Below are 19,857 nucleotides of genomic sequence, written 5' to 3' on the forward strand. Positions count from 1 at the left end.
AGAAGGCTGCTAATCCTACAGAAGATGGTCAGGAATCGAGCTCTGTAGCTGGGGCGGCAACCGAAGCTGTAGCTGAAGTACTTGCTAAGCACACTAAGAAGCCGAGGTTTCTTCAGCATGTCGGGATCCAACACGTCCATGTGAGATCCAGTGCTACCAACTGTGAAGTAGAATTGGCAGCGCAGAAGAGGAATGTTGAGCTTCGAGCACATGTTGACACCTTGACCAAGAAGTTGAAGGAATCTGGAGAGGAAAGGGCTAGGAAAGATGAGGAGTACAGGAAGCGAGACGAGGAGAACAGGAAGAAACAAGCTGAGATGGATGCAAAACTAGACTTATTGCTAAGTCAGATTCCATCAAGATCAGCTGAAGGGTAAGTTGTTTGTCCAAAAAGCTGCTGGAAGCTCTATGCATGTGGGATATACCGGTGGAACCTAGCTTGTTATTTTGTCAGCCTTTTGTTATGCAAACTGCATACAGTTGGATGCAAACTGGTTGCATTTTGGTGCTTGATGGTTAGTGGATCTCGAGATGTAAGCTGAATGCTATGCTGGATGTGTCATGGAGGACCAATACTGCTTGTCTAATGTGACTTGTGCTTCGTAATACCGTGCCTATTTTCTATCTTAATATTTGTACAAATAGTTAATAGTTGTCAGTGTCGGGTGCTAAATTGTTTCGTGTAAAAATCACAAATGGGCTTCGTTGTGTAAAACTTTGATGGGCCGGATGAAGTAGGCCTGGAAACATATTATGGGTAATAAAAAACATAACTAGCCCATAAGATTAATGGGCTGATGTGCTTGTTGGACCATCGCAAATTGGCTAACATAAACAGTAAAAAAATAGTTCGAATCAAAACAAATGGGCCAAAACTTACTAGGCCGAAGGCTACATGGGCCCAGGCAGCGCCACGTCAGACCCAGACTGGAGTGTTGATGCCACGTCATCGTGTAAATCCATGATGGAAAGGTCTGTCACAGAGGACCGGGCTTGGGCGGTCCGGGTGGGCTTGGGGACCGATCGGTGACGGTAAATGACCGTCATGATTTGGCCTGAATCAATGACAGGCGAAAATTCCGTCATGGATGGCTGGGTGGACAAATTATGATGCAATATACATGACGGATAGGCACACATCACCAATGGTCATCGATGATAGTTTCCGGGCTCTCGGTGACGGACGTTGGCTGTCACAGATTACCATATTTCTTGTAGTGATAATGACACAACTATACTTATATCGTCACCAAACGTTAAGTGTGTAGACCCTACGGGTTCGAGAACTATGCAGACATGATCGAGACACCTCTTCGGTTAATAACCAATAGTGGGACCTTGATGCCCTTGTTGGTTCCCGCATATTCTACAAAGGTCTTATCGGTCGAACCTCGATGTCAAGGATGTAGTTCCCCTTGTCTATCTGTATGTTACTTGCCCGAGATTCGATCGTCGGTATCTCCATACCTAGTTCAATCTCATCACCGGCAAGTCTCTTTACTCGTTCTGTAATACAATATCCCGTGGCTAACTCATTAGTCACATTGCTTGCAACCTCATTGTGATGTTGTATTACCGAGTGGGCCCTGAGATACCTCTTTGTCATATGGAGTGACAAATCCCAGTCTTGATCCATGCCAACTCAACAGACACCCTCGGAGATACCTATAGAGCACTTTTATAGTCACCAATTACGTTGCGATGTTTGGTACACACAAGGTACTCCTATGGTGTCAATGAGTTGTATGATCTCATGGTCATAGGAACATATACTTGACATGCAGAAAATGATAGCAATAAACTTGACACGATCATATGCTATGTTTATAGTTTGGGTCTTGTCCATCAATCATTCTCCTAATGATGTGATTCCGTTATCAAATGACAACGCATGTCCATGGCTAGGAAACCATAGCCATCTTTGATCAACGATCTAGTCCGGTAGAGGCTTACTAGGGACACGTTGGTGTCTATATATGCACACATGTATCTGAGATTCCGATCAATACAATTCTAGCATAGATAATAAACGATTATCATGAACAATAAAATATGATAATAACCAATTTATTATTGCCTCTAGGGCATATTTCCAACAATATACCTCTTGGGTTAGTATTTTTGTTTTTCACCAGTCTCTCAATCCTAGTTATGTCTTTAGCAATGCTTTATTCGTCAGATCTTACGCGGAGACCCATGCAAACTTTTCTTTTTTAGCATGTAATTTGTATCTAACCATGATGTTGACACTGATACTATCTCCATCAACTTGTTTGTCTTAACATGCAAATTTATCTCCTCATCATACAATTATGTATGGGAAAGCACCTCAACATGCAACCATGCATAGAGAAAGGGTTCGGCTCATCACACAATCATGTAAGGAATGTATAGGATTGCATCAAAATGAGGGAGCAATTTTCTTGTCAATTCAACAAATAAGGTTGTGCTAAGGTTGTGATACTTCAAGGACACCATGTCAATCTTTTTCGTGCAACTATATTTATAGACTCATCTTGTCTTGATATGTGTGATGTTACTTATAGCATGAGTAACTAGCTATGTTACTACACACCTTGGTTTCCTCATTAATTACATGTCTCACATATCAAGCGAGGCACGTGCACACACACAACTTCCCATGGAGCTCGGTTAAATTGGTTTGACGGCGAGCCAGAGGAGGATCTGTGACTACCCACACTTCATGGTCAGTTGCCTTCTCACACTTCACGGCGGCGCCGAAGTATCAATCGGTGAATACACGCATGGAATTAGTTTACGTGCAGGTGGTTCGGATGCTAAAAATACTACTACTAACACCAGGAAGTAATTACGTGTGCCCAGAAGTCAGGTTCAAGTAACCAATCTGCGTGTTTAACTAAGAGTTTGACTCGATGGTACATGCTTCAACTCCAACTCGACAACTCGTCCTCTTAAATAGACACTCTTCAATCACAAGTTGGTCGATTCCATGTTGCCAGATTGCCCATCTATCCATAACGATGGGACGCCGTCTTCGTCATCATCTTCATCTATCCATGACGATGGGACGTCGTCGTCATCATCTTCGTCGCGTTGAGGCTCGGAGCAGTAGCCACAGCAGGGAGATCCCTAGGGAGATGCTCCAAAAGATCCTAGTGAAGCTGCCGATAAAGGACGTGGCCTGGTGCTGCTGCATCTTGAGGCTGTGGCGCAGTATCGTCAGCGAACCCTCCTTTCTCCATCTCCACGCCGCCAACTACGCCACCGCCTTGTCGGCGGATGCAGAGGTCTTGTTTGTCTTGACGACGTGTGAGCCGGGCCGGAGCGACGAGGCCAACATGTTCAACATGTCTTCGGGCAAGGCCATGTTCTCCTTCGACATCCCCAGCCAAAAAACCCACAAGCATAACATCTAGCTTACAATCACATACACATGAGAGTGAACAAAAGATTAGCCAGACATGATAGTCGAACTTACATGAACATCTAGCTCACAAAGCCATTAACAATAGTCTGAATTACATGATAGTGTACATTCAACACATGACACCAGGAAGATAATTAATTAATTTAGATAATGGCACCAACATATACAGCCATGCAGAACAACAATTATTTTGTTATAAGAATGTGAACAAACATGATCAAGTGCAAGTCAACAATTAAATATGATGAAAATAACTACACAATAATCGGGCCAATAGCTCCTGTGCGACGTCTTTGATGTGAATTGGAAAGGGTGCAACGTTGTTAGAATGAATGGCTGTGATGCGACACATTTGAGCGTGTAAATAGCCCAGGGCCACATGGGGTGTTAAATGTGGTTAAATTGGTCGTCAACCAAGCCCTTTTATGTTAGGACATGTGGGTCCAACTTAACTACTCCTCAAAACAGCTGACCATGCCCTGCCGCCCGACCGTGCCGGGCCCGCCACTCTGCCCCCTCCCCCCTTATTCTCCGATGGTGGCGGATCTTGCGTTCTCGGTGGAGGCGACGGAGCCCTCGTTCTCAACGGCGGCGGAGCCTTCGTCCTCAGAAAATGGTGAGTGAGAACCCTAGTCCCCCTCCCGTTCCTCTCTCGCCCCCGTAGATCTCAGCTCGTTTCCTCTGTTTTCACTTGTTGAATCGATAGGTTGTGAGGGGAGACCGTGGGCATACTGAGATGGAGCCGCCAGATTCAACTTCGAATAGGTAATGCGCCTCTCTCTGATCCAATTTTGCATGCAATTAGGGACTGGTCTGCTCTTTCTCACGGGCTCACACTGTCTGGCACTGACAGAGGGGATGCTGCCGCTCGGACCTTCGAATTGACGGCCAATTTCTTTCCATGGAAGGCAAAATTAGTTGATGGTAGCATTCAAAACATTGAGAGAGACACAATTGTTAAATGAGAGGTTGAGTTTACAGAGATTGATCCACAAGTTCTACAAAACATGGGAGAGAAGGCAGTGAAGAAATGGGTGGAAAAAATTGGGGAGAATGCTGTTTGCGGTCCAGAGCAAGAAGTATCACTGTTGCAGTTTGATGATTCGAAAGGAGAGTATGTGAGAATAGAATATGGTGAACAGATTGTTGATGAAATCGATCGGCAAAACGGCTGGACAAGCATATGAGCTAATTTTTTTGCTGAGCTGTATGATCTGAATATTTTTTTTCGAAGGTTGGATATGTGCCATCACAATTGGCTGCGCAGATGGTAGATGATGATTGGGCTACACAGAGGCCATTGATTCCCAAGTGTACTGAACTTACAGTAATAGCCGAAGAGGGACATGTGACTGGAACTGAAATTGAAACTGCAGCAACTGTTGATTGGAATGTCGTTGAATTAGATGAGCCTACTAATTTGGTCATTGCACCAATGCCTGACATTGAGATGGCCAAACTTTTTGGCATTCCAGTCGATGACAGAGATAAGCGGGAGAGGGGTGAATCTAGTTTGCCTGCTAATGCTGATGAAGATGTAGATGGACAATTGATGGAACAAGCTGCAGATGAAGTAGATGATGCACATGATGATGAGCTGGTGCATGTGTATGACAAAGAAAACCCTGTCATTGAAGTAGGCAAGTTGTTCCCAAGCATGAAGGAGTTTAGGATATGTTTCAAGACTTATGTAGTGAAACATGAGTTTGATACCAAGACTGTTTGGACTGATAGAAATAAGTTTTATGCGAGGTGCAGAGGATTTGATGGTAGTGTCAAGCCTTGCAAGTGGTACATATCTGCTAGACTGCAACCTAATGGAAGTACTGTCAGGGTTAACCAAATCCCCGATCAACATACTTGTATTACAAGTTCACAGAGAGTCTTGATGACCCACAAGTGTAAGGGATCTATCGTAGTCCTTTCGATAAGTAAGAGTGTCGAACCCAATGAGGAGCAGAAGGAAATGATAAGCGATTTTCAGTAAGGTTTTCTCTGCAAGCACTGAAATAATAGGTGATAGATAGTTTTGTGATAAGATAAATAGTAACGAGCAAAAAGTAAATAAAGTAAATAAAGTGCATCAAGGTGGCCCAATCCTTTATGTAGCAAAGGATAAGCCTGGGAAAATTCTAATAATGAGGAAGGAGCTCCTGAGGACACATTGGGAATTATCGTCAAGCTAGTTTTCATCACGTTCATAAGATTCGCGTTCGGTACTTTGATAATTTGATATGTGGGTGGACCGGCACTTGGGTACTGCCCTAACATGGACAAGCATCCCACTTATGATTAACCCCTATTGCAAGCATCCGCAACTACAAAAAGGAGTATTAAGGTAAACCTAACTACAACATTAAACATATGGGTCCATATCAACCCCTAACGAAGCAATGCATAAAGTAGGGTTTAAGCTTCTGTCACTCTAGCAACCCATCATCTACTTATTACTTCCCTATTCCTTCCTCTAGGCCCAAATAATGGTGAAGTGGCATATAGTCGACGTTCACATAACACCACTAGAGGAGAGACAACATACATCTCATCAGAATATCGAACGAATACCAAATTCACATGACTACTAACAGCAAGACTTCACCCATGTCCTCAGGAACAAACATAACTACTCACAAAGCATATTCATGTTCATAATCAGAGGAGTAATAATGTGCATAAAGGATCTGAACATATGATCTTTCACCAAGTAAACCAATTAGTATCAACTACAAGGAGTAATCAACACTACTAGCAACCCACAGGTGCCAATTTGTGGTTTTGATACAAGATTGGATACAAGAGATGAACTAGGGTTTTGAGATGAGACGGTGCTGGTGAATATGTTGATGGAGATTGGCCCCCTCCCGATGATAGGATCGTTGGTGATGACGTTGGTTATGATTTCCCCCTCCCGGAGGGAAGTGTCCCCAGAAGAACAGCTCCGCTAGAGCCCTATATTGATTCCGCCTCGTGGCGGCGGAGTTTCGTCCTGTAATCTTGCCCACGATTTTTTCCAGGGGAAAACCCTTCATATAGTAGAAGATGGATGCCGGAGGCCCACCAGGGGGCCCAGGAGATAGGGGGCCGCGCCCTATAGGGGGAGGGGCGCGCCCCCTGTCTCCTGGACAGGGTGTGGGCCCCCTAGCCTATTTATTTCACTCATAAATTCTTAATAAATCCAAAAAGTTGTTTCGTGGAGTTTCAGGACTTTAGGAGTTGTGCAGAATAGGTTTCCAACGTTTGCTCCTTTTCCAGCCAGAATTCCAGCTGCCGGCATTCCCCCTCTTCATGGTAAACCTTGTAAAATAAGAGAGAATAGCCATAAGTATTGAGATATAATGTGTAATAACAGCCCATAATGCAATAAATATTGATATAAAAGCATGATGCAAAATGGACGTATCAACTCCCGCAAGCTTAGACCTCGCTTGTCCTCAAGCAGAAGCCGAAATCGAAAAATATGTCCACATGTTTAGAGATAGAGGTGTCGATAAAAATAAAATACGAACATGAGGGCATCATGATCATTCTAATAACAGCAACATATATGGATTTTGTCATATGATTTCCTATGTTCAAGTAATAAGCAATTCACAATGTCAAGTATGGTTCAAAAACTTCATTGGGAACTAACAAACTGTAATCTCAGTCACTGAAGCAATCGCAATTTACCGTAACATCAGAAAGAGTCTATAATAGAGCTTTTCAGCAAGCTCACATACTCAACCATCTCGTAGTCCCCTATAATTGTTAACACTCACGCAATACTTGTGGTTATAAAGTTTCAGCCGGACACTAAGAAAGATAGGGGCTTATTATGTTGCCTCCCAACATATTCACCTTTAGGTGATGTCAACAATAATAGCCTATGCCAACTTACATCCAATTGGATATATGTATCATGATCTTTCAAACACGAGGAGCTTGCCAAAGGATAAAATGAAAAAGGGAAAGATGAAGATCACCTTGACTCAAGCGTAAAGTAAAAACATAAAGTAAAAGAAAGGCCCTTCGCAGAGGGAAGCAGAGGTTGTCATGCGCTTTTAGGGTTGATGCACGAAATCTTAATGCAAAAGAACGTCACTTTATATTGCCCCTTGTATGTGGACCTTTATTATGCAGTCCGTCGCTTTTATTACTTCCACAACAAGTTCGTACAAAGCTTATTTTCTCTGCACTAATAAGTCATACATATTTAGAGAGCAATTTTTATTGCTTGCACCGATGACAACTTACTTGAATGATCTTACTCAATCCATAGGTAGGTATGGTGGACTCTCATGGCAAAACTGGGTTTGAGGATATTTGGAAGCACAAGTAGTATCTCTACTTGGTGCTAGGAATTTGGCTAGCATGACGGGGAAAGTCAAGCTCAACATGTTTGGAAGGTCAATGACAATATACTTTAACTGAGATGTCGGAAAACATAAACCATTACATTGTCTTCCTTGTCCAACATCAACTCTTTTAGGATGTCATAATTAATGAGTGCTTCACAATCATAAAAGATGTCCAAGATAATATATCTATATGTGAACCCCTCTTTCCTTATCACTTCCTATTAATTGCAACGATGACCAAGGCTACGTTCATCAACTCTCAACAATTTTTATGCCTCATACATTCTATGTGTGAAGTTATCACTATCCATAAGATCAATATGAACTCTTTTGTTCTTTCTACTTTCTCAAGATCATAGCAACAAAGCAAAGCCCTTGACTCAACACTAATCTTTATTATAGATAGCACACAGACTCACTTACATAAAGGGATCACAATGCAAAACTCAAAACTACTTGAAATCAAAACTTTGAACTAATAGATCAAAATACTACTAAAAGGATCGAACTAAATAAAGCGGTAAAGATAGGAGTGTGATGGTGATACGATACCGGGGCACCTCCCCCAAGCTTGGCAGTTGCCAAGGGGAGTGCCCATACCCATGGGATTATTTCTCCTTCTTCACAGTTGGTGTTATGATCTTCTTGGCAATGATGCCCTTCAGGATACTGTTCTCCTCCTCGAGCTTATTAACTTGTCGTTTGAGGTCCAAAATTTCTTTACGGAGCTTGCCCGTAACGGCCAAAGCTACTTTTACCCAAGGATGCCGCATAGCTTGTAGAGAACACGTGAAACTCTTTTTCATATTTTCACAAGAAAGAAATCTAGAGTTGGAAGGGATGACCGAGGCAGGGACAACCAGGCTAGGTAGTTCCCCTATAGTGAAATTTTCTTGGGGACGAGAGGTGACTTCTTGATCTTCCTCCATGGCATCTATCCTTTACAAATCAGCCTCCATCTCATCCTCCGTTGATGGTCCAAAGTGATAGGCATCGCCGTTTGCTCCTACACCTGGCGTTGGGTGAGACACTCGGCTCTCCCCAACTGATTCCTGAGAAGACATCTTGCTTTATTCTGCAACAGGAACAACTCGAAACGAAAACTGAGGATATTTGCGTGATACGGTGGTCAAAACCTTCGGGAGTATATATAATGAATTTTTACCGACCAAAATACGTAACATACAAGAAAACGGAGTCCAAGAGGCACACGAGGTGCCCATGAGACAGGGGGGCGCGCCCTACAGGGGGGGGGGGCGCCCTCCTCTCTCGTGGGAGCCTCGTGTCCCTTTCGGACTACTTCTTTCTTTCTAAAATTCTGAAATAATCCAAAACCGATAGAAATTGCCATTAGAGTTGTTTTGGAGTTGGTATACTTACCGTACCATGTACCTATGCCTTTTCGGAGTCTGGAACGTTCTGGAAAGTGTCTCTTATGTATTCCTCTGGGGTTATGGTTTCAATAATATTAGTTTCAACATTGATAGGATTACCTGAAATATAATGCTTGATTCTTTGACCATTAACCACCCTCGGATTTGTGCCTTCAAAGTTGTTGATTTTTATAGCACCAGAACGATAGACCTCCTCGATAACGTAGGGACCTTCCCATTTTGAGAGAAGTTTTCCTGCAAAAAATCTTAAATGAGAGTTGAACAATAACACATAATCTCCTACGTTAAACTCACACTTTTGTATCCTTTTATCATGCTAGCGTTTGACTTTTTATTTGAAAAGCTTAGCATTCTCATATGCTTGGGTTCTCCATTCATCAAGTGAGATAATATCAAATAACCTTTTCTCGCCGGCAAGTTTGAAGTCATAATTAAGCTCTTTAATAGCCCAATATGCTTTATGTTCAAGTTCAAGAGGTAAATGACATGTTTTTCCATAAACCATCTTATATGGAGACATACCCATAGGATTTTTGTATGCAGTTCTATAGGCCCATAATGCATCATCAAGTTTTTTGGACCAATTCTTTCTAGATCTATTCACAGTCTTTTGCAAAATTAATTTGATCTCTCTATTGCTCAACTCTACTTGACCACTAGACTGCGAGTGATAAGGAGATGCAATTGTATGATTGACATCATACTTAGCAAGCATCTTACGAAAAGCACCATGAATAAAGTGTGAACCACCATCAGTCATAAGATATCTAGGGACTCCAAACCTCAGAAAAATAACTTCTTTAAGCATTTTAGTAGAAGTTTTATGATCAACACTACTATTGGAATAGCTTCTACCCACTTAGTAACATAATCAACAACAACTAAAATATGTGTATAACCATTGGAGGCAGGAAAAGGTCCCATATAATCAAAGCCCCAAACATCAAATGGTTCAATTACAAGAGAATAATTCATAGGCATTTCTTGACGTCTACTGATGTTACCTATTCTTTGACATTCATCACAAGATACGACAAACTTAAGAGCATCTTTGAAAAGAGTAGGCCAATAAAAACCAGATTGTAGTACCTTGTGTGCAGTTCTATCTCCAGCGTGGTGTCCTCCATAAGATTCAGAGTGACACTTGCGTAGGATTTGTTCCTGTTCATGCTCAGGCACACAACGTCTAATAATACCATCTACTCCTTCTTTATAAAGGTGTGGATAATCCCAGAAGTAATGTCTTAAATCATAAAAGAACTTTTTCTTTTGCTGGTATGTGAAACTAGGCGATATATATTTAGCAACAATGTAATTAGCATAATCAGCATACCAAGGAGCAGTACGAGAAGCATTGACGACCGCTAATTGTTCATCAGGAAAGCTATCATTAATAGGCAGTGGGTCATCAAGAACATTCTCTAACCTAGACAAGTTGTCCGCAACGGGGTTCTTAGCTCCCTTTCTATCAATAATATGTAAGTCAAATTCTTGGAGCAAGAGAACCCATCTAATGAGTCTAGGCTTAGTATCTTTCTTTTCCATAAAATATTTAATAGAAGCATGATCAGTGTGAATAGTAACTTTGGAATCAACAATATAAGGTCTAAACTTATTACATGCAAACACAACTGCTAAGAATTCTTTTTCAGTGGTAGCATAATTTCTCTGGGCAGTATCAAGAGTCTTACTAGCATACTGGATAACATTCAATTTCTTATCGACTCTTTGCCCTAAAAGAGCACCTACAACACAATCACTAGCATCACACATAATTTCAAAAGGTAAATTCCAATCAGGTGGCTGAACAATAGGTGGAGTGATCAAAGCTTTCTTAAGTGTTTCAAATGCTTCTACACAATCATCATCAAAGACAAAAGAAATATATTTTTGCAATAAGTTAGTCAGAGGCCTAGAGATTTTAGAAAAGTCCTTAATGAACCTCCAAAGGCATGACCAAGGAAACTTCTTATACCTTTTATGTCCTTGGGACATGGCATCTTTTCAATAGCATCAACTTTAGCTTTATCAACTTCAATACCTCTCTCGGAGATCTTGTGTCCCAAGACAATGCCTTCATTAACCATAAAGTGACACTTTTCCCAAATTAGGACAAGACTAGTGTCTTTGCATCTCTGCAAAACTCGATCAAGGTTGCTCAAACAATCATCAAAAGAGGATCCATAGACGGAGAAGTCATCCATGAATACCTCACAAATCTTTTCACAAAAATCAGAAAATATAGCCATCATGCATCTTTGAAAGATAGCAGGTGCATTGCATAAACCAAAAGGCATACATCTATAAGAAAAAGTACCAAAAGGGCAAGTAAAAGTAGTTTTAGATTGATCCCCCACTGATACAGGTATCTGATAGAAACCAGAATAACCATCTAGAAAGCAAAAATGTGTGTGTTTGGATAGCCTTTCTAGCATTTGATCAATAAAAGGTAAAGGGTAATGATCTTTCTTAGTAGCTTTATTTAACTTACGGAAATCAATTACCATCCTATAGCCTGTAATAATTCTTTGCGGGATCAATTCATCTTTATCATTAGGAACAACGGTAATACCTCCCTTTTTAGGGACACAATGGACAGGGCTTACCCATTCACTATCAGCAACGGAATAAATAATACCTGCCTCAAGGAGTTTTAGTATCTCCTTTCTTACCACTTCCTTCATTTTGGGATTTAATCGTCTTTGAGGATCTCTAACTGGTTTAGCATCTTTCTCCACGGAAATTTTGTGTTGACATAATGTGGGACTAATGCCCTTAAGATCATCCAGGGTATATTCAATAGCCGCTCGATGCTTCTTCAGAGTTTTCAATAATCTTTCTTCTTCTTTCTCTGAAAGGTTAGCACTAATAATAACAGGATATATTTCTTTTTCATCAAGGTAAGCATACTTAAGATTATCAGGTAACGGTTTGAGTTCAAACACGGGATCACCCTTCGGTGGAGGGGGATCCCCAAGAATTTCAATAGGAAGATTATGTTTCAGCATAGGTTCTTGTTTAAGGAACACTTCATCTATTTCTTCCCTTTCCTTCATAAACATATCGTTTTCATGGTCTAGCAAATATTGTTCTAACGGATCAGTTGGAGGAACAACAATGGAAGCAAGACCAATAATTTCATCCTTACTAGATGGTTCCTTTTCACGATGTTGTCTGCTAAATTTGGCAAAATTAAACTCATGAGACATACCATCTATGCCAACAATGACAATATTCTTTTCACAATCAATCTTAGCACTAGCAGTATTCAAGAAGGGTCTACCAAAAATAATGGGACAAAAATCATCTTGTGGGGAACCAAGAACAAGAAAATCAGCATGGTATTTAATCTTCCCACACAAGACTTCAACATCTCTAACAATCCCAATAGGTTTAATGGTGTCCCTATTGGCAAGCTTAATAGTAACATCAATATCTTCTAATTCAACAGGTGCAATATCATGCATAATTTCTTTATAAAGATCATAAGATATCGCATTAGCACTAGCACCCATATCACATAAGCCATGATAACAATGATCTCCTATTTTAAGAGAAATAACAGGCGTGCCTACAACAGGTCTACGGGTCTTAGTATAGGGTCTAGCAATATTAGCAGTTTCACCCACAAAAGAGATAACATGCCCATCTAAGTCTTCATCCAAGTGATCTTTAATCATAGCAATACCAGGTTCAACATTAATTTGCTCAGGATGTGTATAAGTCCTAGTATTACTCTTACGAGCAACAGTCGAAGCTTTAACATGATCTTTTATCCTAACAGGAAAAGGAGGTTTTTCGACATAAGCAGTAGGAATAATGGGATCACTATATGTAATAGTCTTTTCTTCGACTGTAATAGGTGCAACTACTTTCACTTCAATAGGAGGATTATATTTAAACCACTTCTCTTCAGGGAGATCAACGTGAGTAGCAAAAGTTTCACAAAAAGTAGCTACTATCTCAGAGTCAAGTCCATACTTAGAGCTAAATCCACGAAAATCATCAGTATCCATAAAAGATTTAACACAATCAAACTTAGGTGTCATACCTGAATCCTTACCATCATCGGAACCCCAATCTTCAGAATTGCATTTAATTCTTTCCAATAAGTCTCATTTGAAATCAATAGTCTTCAGCATATAGGAACCAGCACAGGAAGTATCAAGCAAGTTGCGATTATCAAGAGAAAGCCGAGCATAAAAATTCTGAATAATCATTTCCCGAGAGAGCTCATGATTGGGGCATGAATACAACATTGACTTAAGCCTCCCTCAAGCTTGAGCGATGCTTTCTACTTCGCGAGGCCAGAAATTATATACGTAATTATGATCACGATGAACAAGATGCATATGATAGAACTTCTGGTGAAATTCCAACTTCAATCGCTTATAATTCCAAGATCACGTATCATCACATAGCCTATACCATGTCATTGCATCTCCCTTCAAAGATAAAGGGAAGACCTTCCTTTTGACAACATCATCGGGAATACATGCAAGCTTAAATAATCCACAAACTTCATCCACAAAGATAAGGTGTAAGTTGGGATGCAATGTTCCGTCTCCTGCAAAAGGATTAGCTAGCAGTTTTTCTATCATATCCGAAGGAATCTCAAAGTGAATATTTTCATAAGGTTCAGTAGGTTGAGGAGCATCTCTTTGTTCTTCTGGTTGGGGTGAAGATACCCCAAACAAGCTCTTCAAAGGATTAGTTTCCATAGTGATAAGTAACAAAAATTTCAGCACACTAAATAAATGTTTCCATACCAAGTTCCACTCACCAAGAGCACTACGCTCCCCGGAAACGGCGCCAGAAAAGAGTCTTGATGACCCACAAGTGTAAGGGATCTATCATAGTCCTTTCGATAAGTAAGAGTGTCGAACCCAACGAGGAGCAGAAGGAAATGATAAGTGGTTTTCAATAAGGTTTTCTCTGAAAGCACTGAAATAATAGGTGATAGATAGTTTTGTGATAAGATAAATAGTAACGAGCAAAAAGTAAATAAAGTAAATAAAGTGCAGCAAGGTGGCCCAATCCTTTATGTAGCAAAGGATAAGCCTGGACAAATTCTAATAATGAGGAAGGAGCTCCCAAGGACACATTGGGAATTATCGTCAAGCTAGTTTTCATCACGTTTATAAGATTCGCGTTCGGTACTTTGATAATTTGATATGTGGGTGGACCGACACTTGGGTACTGCCCTAACATGGACAAGCATCCCACTTATGATTAACCCCTATTGCAAGCATCCGCAACTACAAAAAGGAGTATTAAGGTAAACCTAACCACATCATTAAACATATGGGTCCATATCAACCCCTAACGAAGCAACGCATAAACTAGGGTTTAAGCTTCTGTCACTCTAGCAACCCATCATCTACTTATTACTTCACTATGCCTACCTCTAGGCCCAAATAATGCTGAAGTGTCATGTAGTCGACGTTCACATAATACCACTAGAGGAGAGACAACATACATCTCATCAAAATATCAAATGAATACCAAATTCACATGACTACTAATAGCAAGACTTCACCCATGTCCTCAGGAACAAACGTAACTACTCGCAAAGCATATTCATGTTCATAATCGGAGGAGTAATAATGTGCATAAAGGATGTGAACATATGATCTTCCACCCAGTAAACCAATTAGTATCAACTACAAGGAGTAATCAACACTACTAGCAACCCACAGGTACCAATTTGTGGTTTTGATACAAGATTGGATACAAGAGATGAACTAGGGTTTTGAGATGAGTTGGTGCTGGTGAAGATGTTGATGGAGATTGACCCCCTCCCGATGAGAGGATCATTGGTGATGATGTTGGTGATGATTTCCCCCTCCCGGAGGGAAGTGTCCCCGGCAGAACAGCTCCGCCAGAGCCCTAGATTGATTCCGCCAAGGTTCTGCCTCGTGGCGGCGGAGTTTCGTCCCGTAAGCTTGCCGACGATTTTTTCCAGGGGAAAACGCTTCATATAGCAGAAGATGGACGCCGAAGGCCCACCAGGGGGCCCAGGAGATAGGGGGCCACGCCCTATAGGGGGGGCGCCCCCTGTCTCCTGGACAGGGTGTGGGCCCCCTAGCCTATTTCTTTCGCTCATAAATTCTTAATAAGTCCAAAAAGTTGTTTCATGGAGTTTCAGGACTTTTGGAGTTGTGCAGAATAGGTTTCCAATGTTTGCTCCTTTTCCAGCCAGAATTCCAGCTGCCGGCATTCCCCCTCTTCATGGTAAACCTTGTAAAATAAGAGAGAATAACCATAAGTATTGAGATATAATGTGTAATAACAACCCATAATGCAATAAATATTGATATAAAAGCATGATGCAAAATGGACGTATCAAGTATCAACCATGACATCACAACTTTGGGTTGCAGAAAAGATCACCCCAATTTTAGCCAAAACACGAAACACTACTGCCAAGAAACTCAAAGTAGACTTGGAAAAGATGTACCCCATTAAACTGAAATATACCACAGTGTGGAAGGCAAAACAAAGGACAATGAAAAATTTATATGGTGATTGGGCAAATACATTTAGGATGCTTTACAACTTTAAAGCAGAGGTGGAAAAGAGGTCACCTGGCAGTGTTGTGGAGATAGATATAGAGGTATCAGCCAAAGGTGAAGTCAAGTTCTCCAAGTTTTTTATGGATTTGAAGCCTTGCATAGATGGCTTCAAAGCAGGGTGCCGTCCATATTTGAGCATAGACTCATCATTTTTGACAGGCAAGTGGAATGGTCAGTTGGCAGCATGCAATGCTCTAGATGGACACAACTGGATGTTTTTTTATTGTTGTTGGCTTGTTTCAGTCAGAAACAGAGGCTTCATGGACATGGTTCATGATCCAATTGAAAAGATGCCTAGGGCCAGTGTCACCTTTGGCTATACACACAGATGCATGTAAGGGCTTGAAAATTCAGTGAAAATTGTTTTCCCACATGCTGAGCAGAGGGAGTGCTTCGGTCATTTGTCGATGAATTTGATCAAAAAATTTAGAGGAGAAGAATTTGGGAGCATGTGGCCAGCAGCAAGATCTTACACTAGACAGACACACAAATATCACCTTGAGAAGATAATGGCAGCATGTGATGAGTTTGGTCCATGGCTGAACACCTACCATTCTTTGTTATGGTAAAGGTCAGCATTCAACACTGCCATCAAGTGTGACCACATCAACAAAAATTTGGCAGAGAGTTTCAACAACAAGGTGAAGGAGTTAAAAGATTTGCCTGTGCATGACATGGTTGACCAAATCAGGATCATGCTCATCCGGTTGTGGGAATTGAGAAGAAGGATAGGTGATTGTCTGCAAGGTGATAAGCTTCCAGCAGTGGTACAACAGGTGGTCAATAGGAGCAGATGTCTTTCACATTTGTTTGTTGAAAAATCTTCACCTTGTGGTGCTGAAGTTAGAGATAACAAAACTAGAAGGAGACATGTTGTTAACACTGAATTGCATGATTGCACTTGCGTCGAGTGGCAACACACTGGTAAACCATGTGAGCATGCCAGTCTTTTCTTAGCATCCCAACCGAAGATAAACATGCACCCATATCTGCATGAATATTATTCGGTAGCAAGATTCAAAGCTGCATATGCTACTCCAATTCCAGCACTTACATATCAGTCTCAGTGGCCTGAAGTGGACATTGAATTTTCCATGTGTCCTTCCTTGACGAAAAGAAAGGCTGGCAGGCCTAAACAGAGTAGATTCAAGGCATGGTTTGAGAAAGGTGGGAGTGGTAAGAAGGGAAAGAAAGATGAAAAACCAAAAAGGGCCCAAAAAGGTAACAAAAACAGATGCAAGTTGTGCCAGGAACTTGGGCACAGAGTGGGATCTGTCAAATGACGTTACACTCCTAATAAGCCAAAGTATGTTCTTGTTTATTTGTCCTTGTTTTGATTTGGTGCTTTTTTCCAATTACTATATCTATAACATTTTCCCAATGGCCAGGAGGAAGCGAGCAAGTCAGCCCCTTGTTGTTGAACAATGTTGGCCAACAAAAAAAGCAAGAGTCAATGGAGGTAGAAAGAAGAGAAGTGTGCCTAAGCCTGAGCAGACTGAAGAAAATCCTGCTGCAGTCAACATTCAGACTGAAGAAACTGATGTGGAGGTGCACATCGAAGAAACTGAACCTGAGCGCTTCGAGGTTCAGACTGAAGAAACTAAACCTGAGCGTGTCGAGGTTCAGACTGAAGAAACCCATGTTGAGGTACACACCAAAGAAACTGAAACTGGTGTCAACATTGAGACTGAAGACACTGATCACGAGGGTGTTGGCGAGGTGTTGACAGGACCAGTGAAGAAAACCAAGATGATCAGTGAACTTGTGTGTGTAGTAGAACCAAAAACAAGAAGGGCTAAGGCGAAGAAGGGCACACGACGTGGTAGGAAGAAGTAGAACAGAGAACAGTTTGAAAATTTGGGGCATGTAATAATATTTGTAACTTGGTGTGTACTGGTAGTCACTATGTATCCCCATATTTCTATTCAAACTTGTTTGTCTAAACCAGCCAAATATAATTTAAATTTAAATTTAAATTTGGGCTATTGATGTTTTAGTGCTATCTAAAGTACCTCAACTGAAATATGTTTGCTTGGTGATCATTCCGAGCCCTTTTGGTAAATTGAACTCATAGTCATGAAAAGTGTGTTTCAAATGACCTCCAAAGGTAGGGTAAACGGCCTCATATTTAAGCAAGTTTTTTTGGCACCTTGTCTAAACCAGCCAAATAATTTTTCTACACATCTATTCTACCTATATAGTGTAAATCTAAAGTCTCACTATTTATTGAATTAATTTTCTATTATTTTCTTTTCTTTTTGAAAAAAAGGTTTAATAGAAACTTATATATAAAACAAGTTTAAAACATGAAAATGAGAAAAGTAAGTTAAGATCTTTCTTAGTCAATCCAAAATGAAGTTTTGGTGAGGTTTTCACACTTTTCATTTTCAAAACGCCACCTACTCTCGGGTGCGCTCTACTCTCTCCCTTGAACTCCATACTACATTGTCTGAGGAATGACAATTTTGTGAAGGGTTTTTCGTAAAAATGTATGTAAACCATATTTATATTTTTTTCTCGTTACTATACGACATAATAAGACTATGTGCGCAAGTTTCTTTTTTTTATTTTTTATTTGAATTAGTTATGCTCAACCCTAATCAGTCAAAACCTCTCAAAACCCCTCTCAAAACCCCTCAAAACCCCGCACACTACCGGGTCGTTGATCTTTGTGTGTGGACGGTTGAGATCAGGCGCTAGTGTTAGCTACAGTGTGCATCGATCCGCATGAGACGCGCTGATTGGTTGGATCGGTGGGGTCTGGATCAGCCTCTCTCGTTGGGGCATCAGGACCGTTCATTTGAATCCAACATCAAGAGTTGACGCAGTGCATGGACCAAGCCTACGCAGTGCCCTTTCCATCATTGCATGCGTGCCCGTGCCCACCGGCAACATGCATGCCCACCCGCAGAACTGCGCCCATGCGTTGCATGCATGCCCTTGACGTAGCCCTGCTCCGCCACCTCCAACGACGCAGTAAGCTGTCGCATGCCTACCATTAGAACCAATGCAGCGTCGCATCAAAGCATGCACCCGGCCACAATGCAGCAGCACGATGAAGACAACCAAAAAGCCAACGCTGCATGGCGTGCCGTGCATGGCGTGCTCCTCATTAAGGAACTACTACTGCGTGGGGGGGCGGGCGACTTCCTATCTGCCGCATTATGCGGCAGAATGTTCAGGCTTCGCATATGGCAGTCCCTCGACTGGGCTGGCCCAGGAAGGCAGCGAGCAGTGTAAAACATAAATGATTAGAAACGGAGCGCTTCACCCAGGATTCGAACCGCGACCGCGAGACTATAGACATACCTAGCTAGCCACTAAGCCAGACTCTGTACGCTGGTGAAAGTGCAATGCGAGTCCTTTAGACCTATCATATCTAAGGAATCGGATTATTTTTCCTTTTTCCTATCATTTGTTGTAAATTCTGAATATATTATTTGAAAAGTACGAACGTTTTTTACAGAACACAAACTAGTTTTCAAAAAGATTTAGCAATTTTTCGAATTTTTAACCAAATTTGAAAAACAGGAATAACTTTGAAGTTGTGGACAAATATTGAAAAACAGGAACATTAATTAAAATTACGATCAATTTTTTATAAAACGAAAAATGTTCTTAGAAAATGTGAACAATTTTCTGAATAGTGATTTGTTTTAAAAACATAAACATTTTTTGAACTGGTGAACAAATCTTGAAAAAACAGGAACATTTTCTAAATCCCGAACATTTTTTGAATTTAGAGAACAAAATTTTGAAATTGAGAACAAAATTTAAACATTAATATTTTCTAAAAGTACGAACATTTTTTGAATTTGGAGAACAAATTTTGAAACGAAGAACAAATTTGGACAATTTCTTAAAGCATGAACATTTTTTGAATCTTGAGAACAAATTTTGAAACAGAGAACAAATTTGGAAGCATGAACAATGTATTAAAGCACGAACATTTTTTGAACATAAATATTTAAAAACATAAACATTTTTTGAACTGGTGAACAAATCTTGAAAAAACAGGAAGATTTTCTAAATTCCGAACATTTTTTGAATTTAGAGAACAAAATTTTGAAATTGAGAACAAAATTTAAACATAAATAAATTAAAAAAGTAGGAACATTTTTTGAATTTGGAGAACAAAGTTT

The 19,857-nt window shown here is 40.7% G+C and overlaps 1 protein-coding gene across 1 annotated transcript in view; it reads left to right on the top strand.

Moving 5' to 3' along the window:
* The first annotated feature begins 3,943 nt into the window (after positions 1-3,943).
* LOC123090376 (flavin-containing monooxygenase FMO GS-OX-like 4) overlaps positions 3,944-19,857 on the top strand; it is an 18,674-nt gene continuing 2,760 nt past the window's right edge. The window contains exons 1-2 of the mRNA XM_044511704.1: positions 3,944-4,025; positions 4,885-4,982. Coding sequence (XP_044367639.1) covers positions 3,944-4,025; positions 4,885-4,982 — 180 coding nt within the window. The remainder of the gene's footprint in view (positions 4,026-4,884; positions 4,983-19,857) is intronic.

The sequence above is a fragment of the Triticum aestivum genome, chromosome 4B (assembly GCF_018294505.1).
Source record: "Triticum aestivum cultivar Chinese Spring chromosome 4B, IWGSC CS RefSeq v2.1, whole genome shotgun sequence".
NCBI classification, from domain to species: Eukaryota; Viridiplantae; Streptophyta; class Magnoliopsida; order Poales; family Poaceae; genus Triticum; species Triticum aestivum.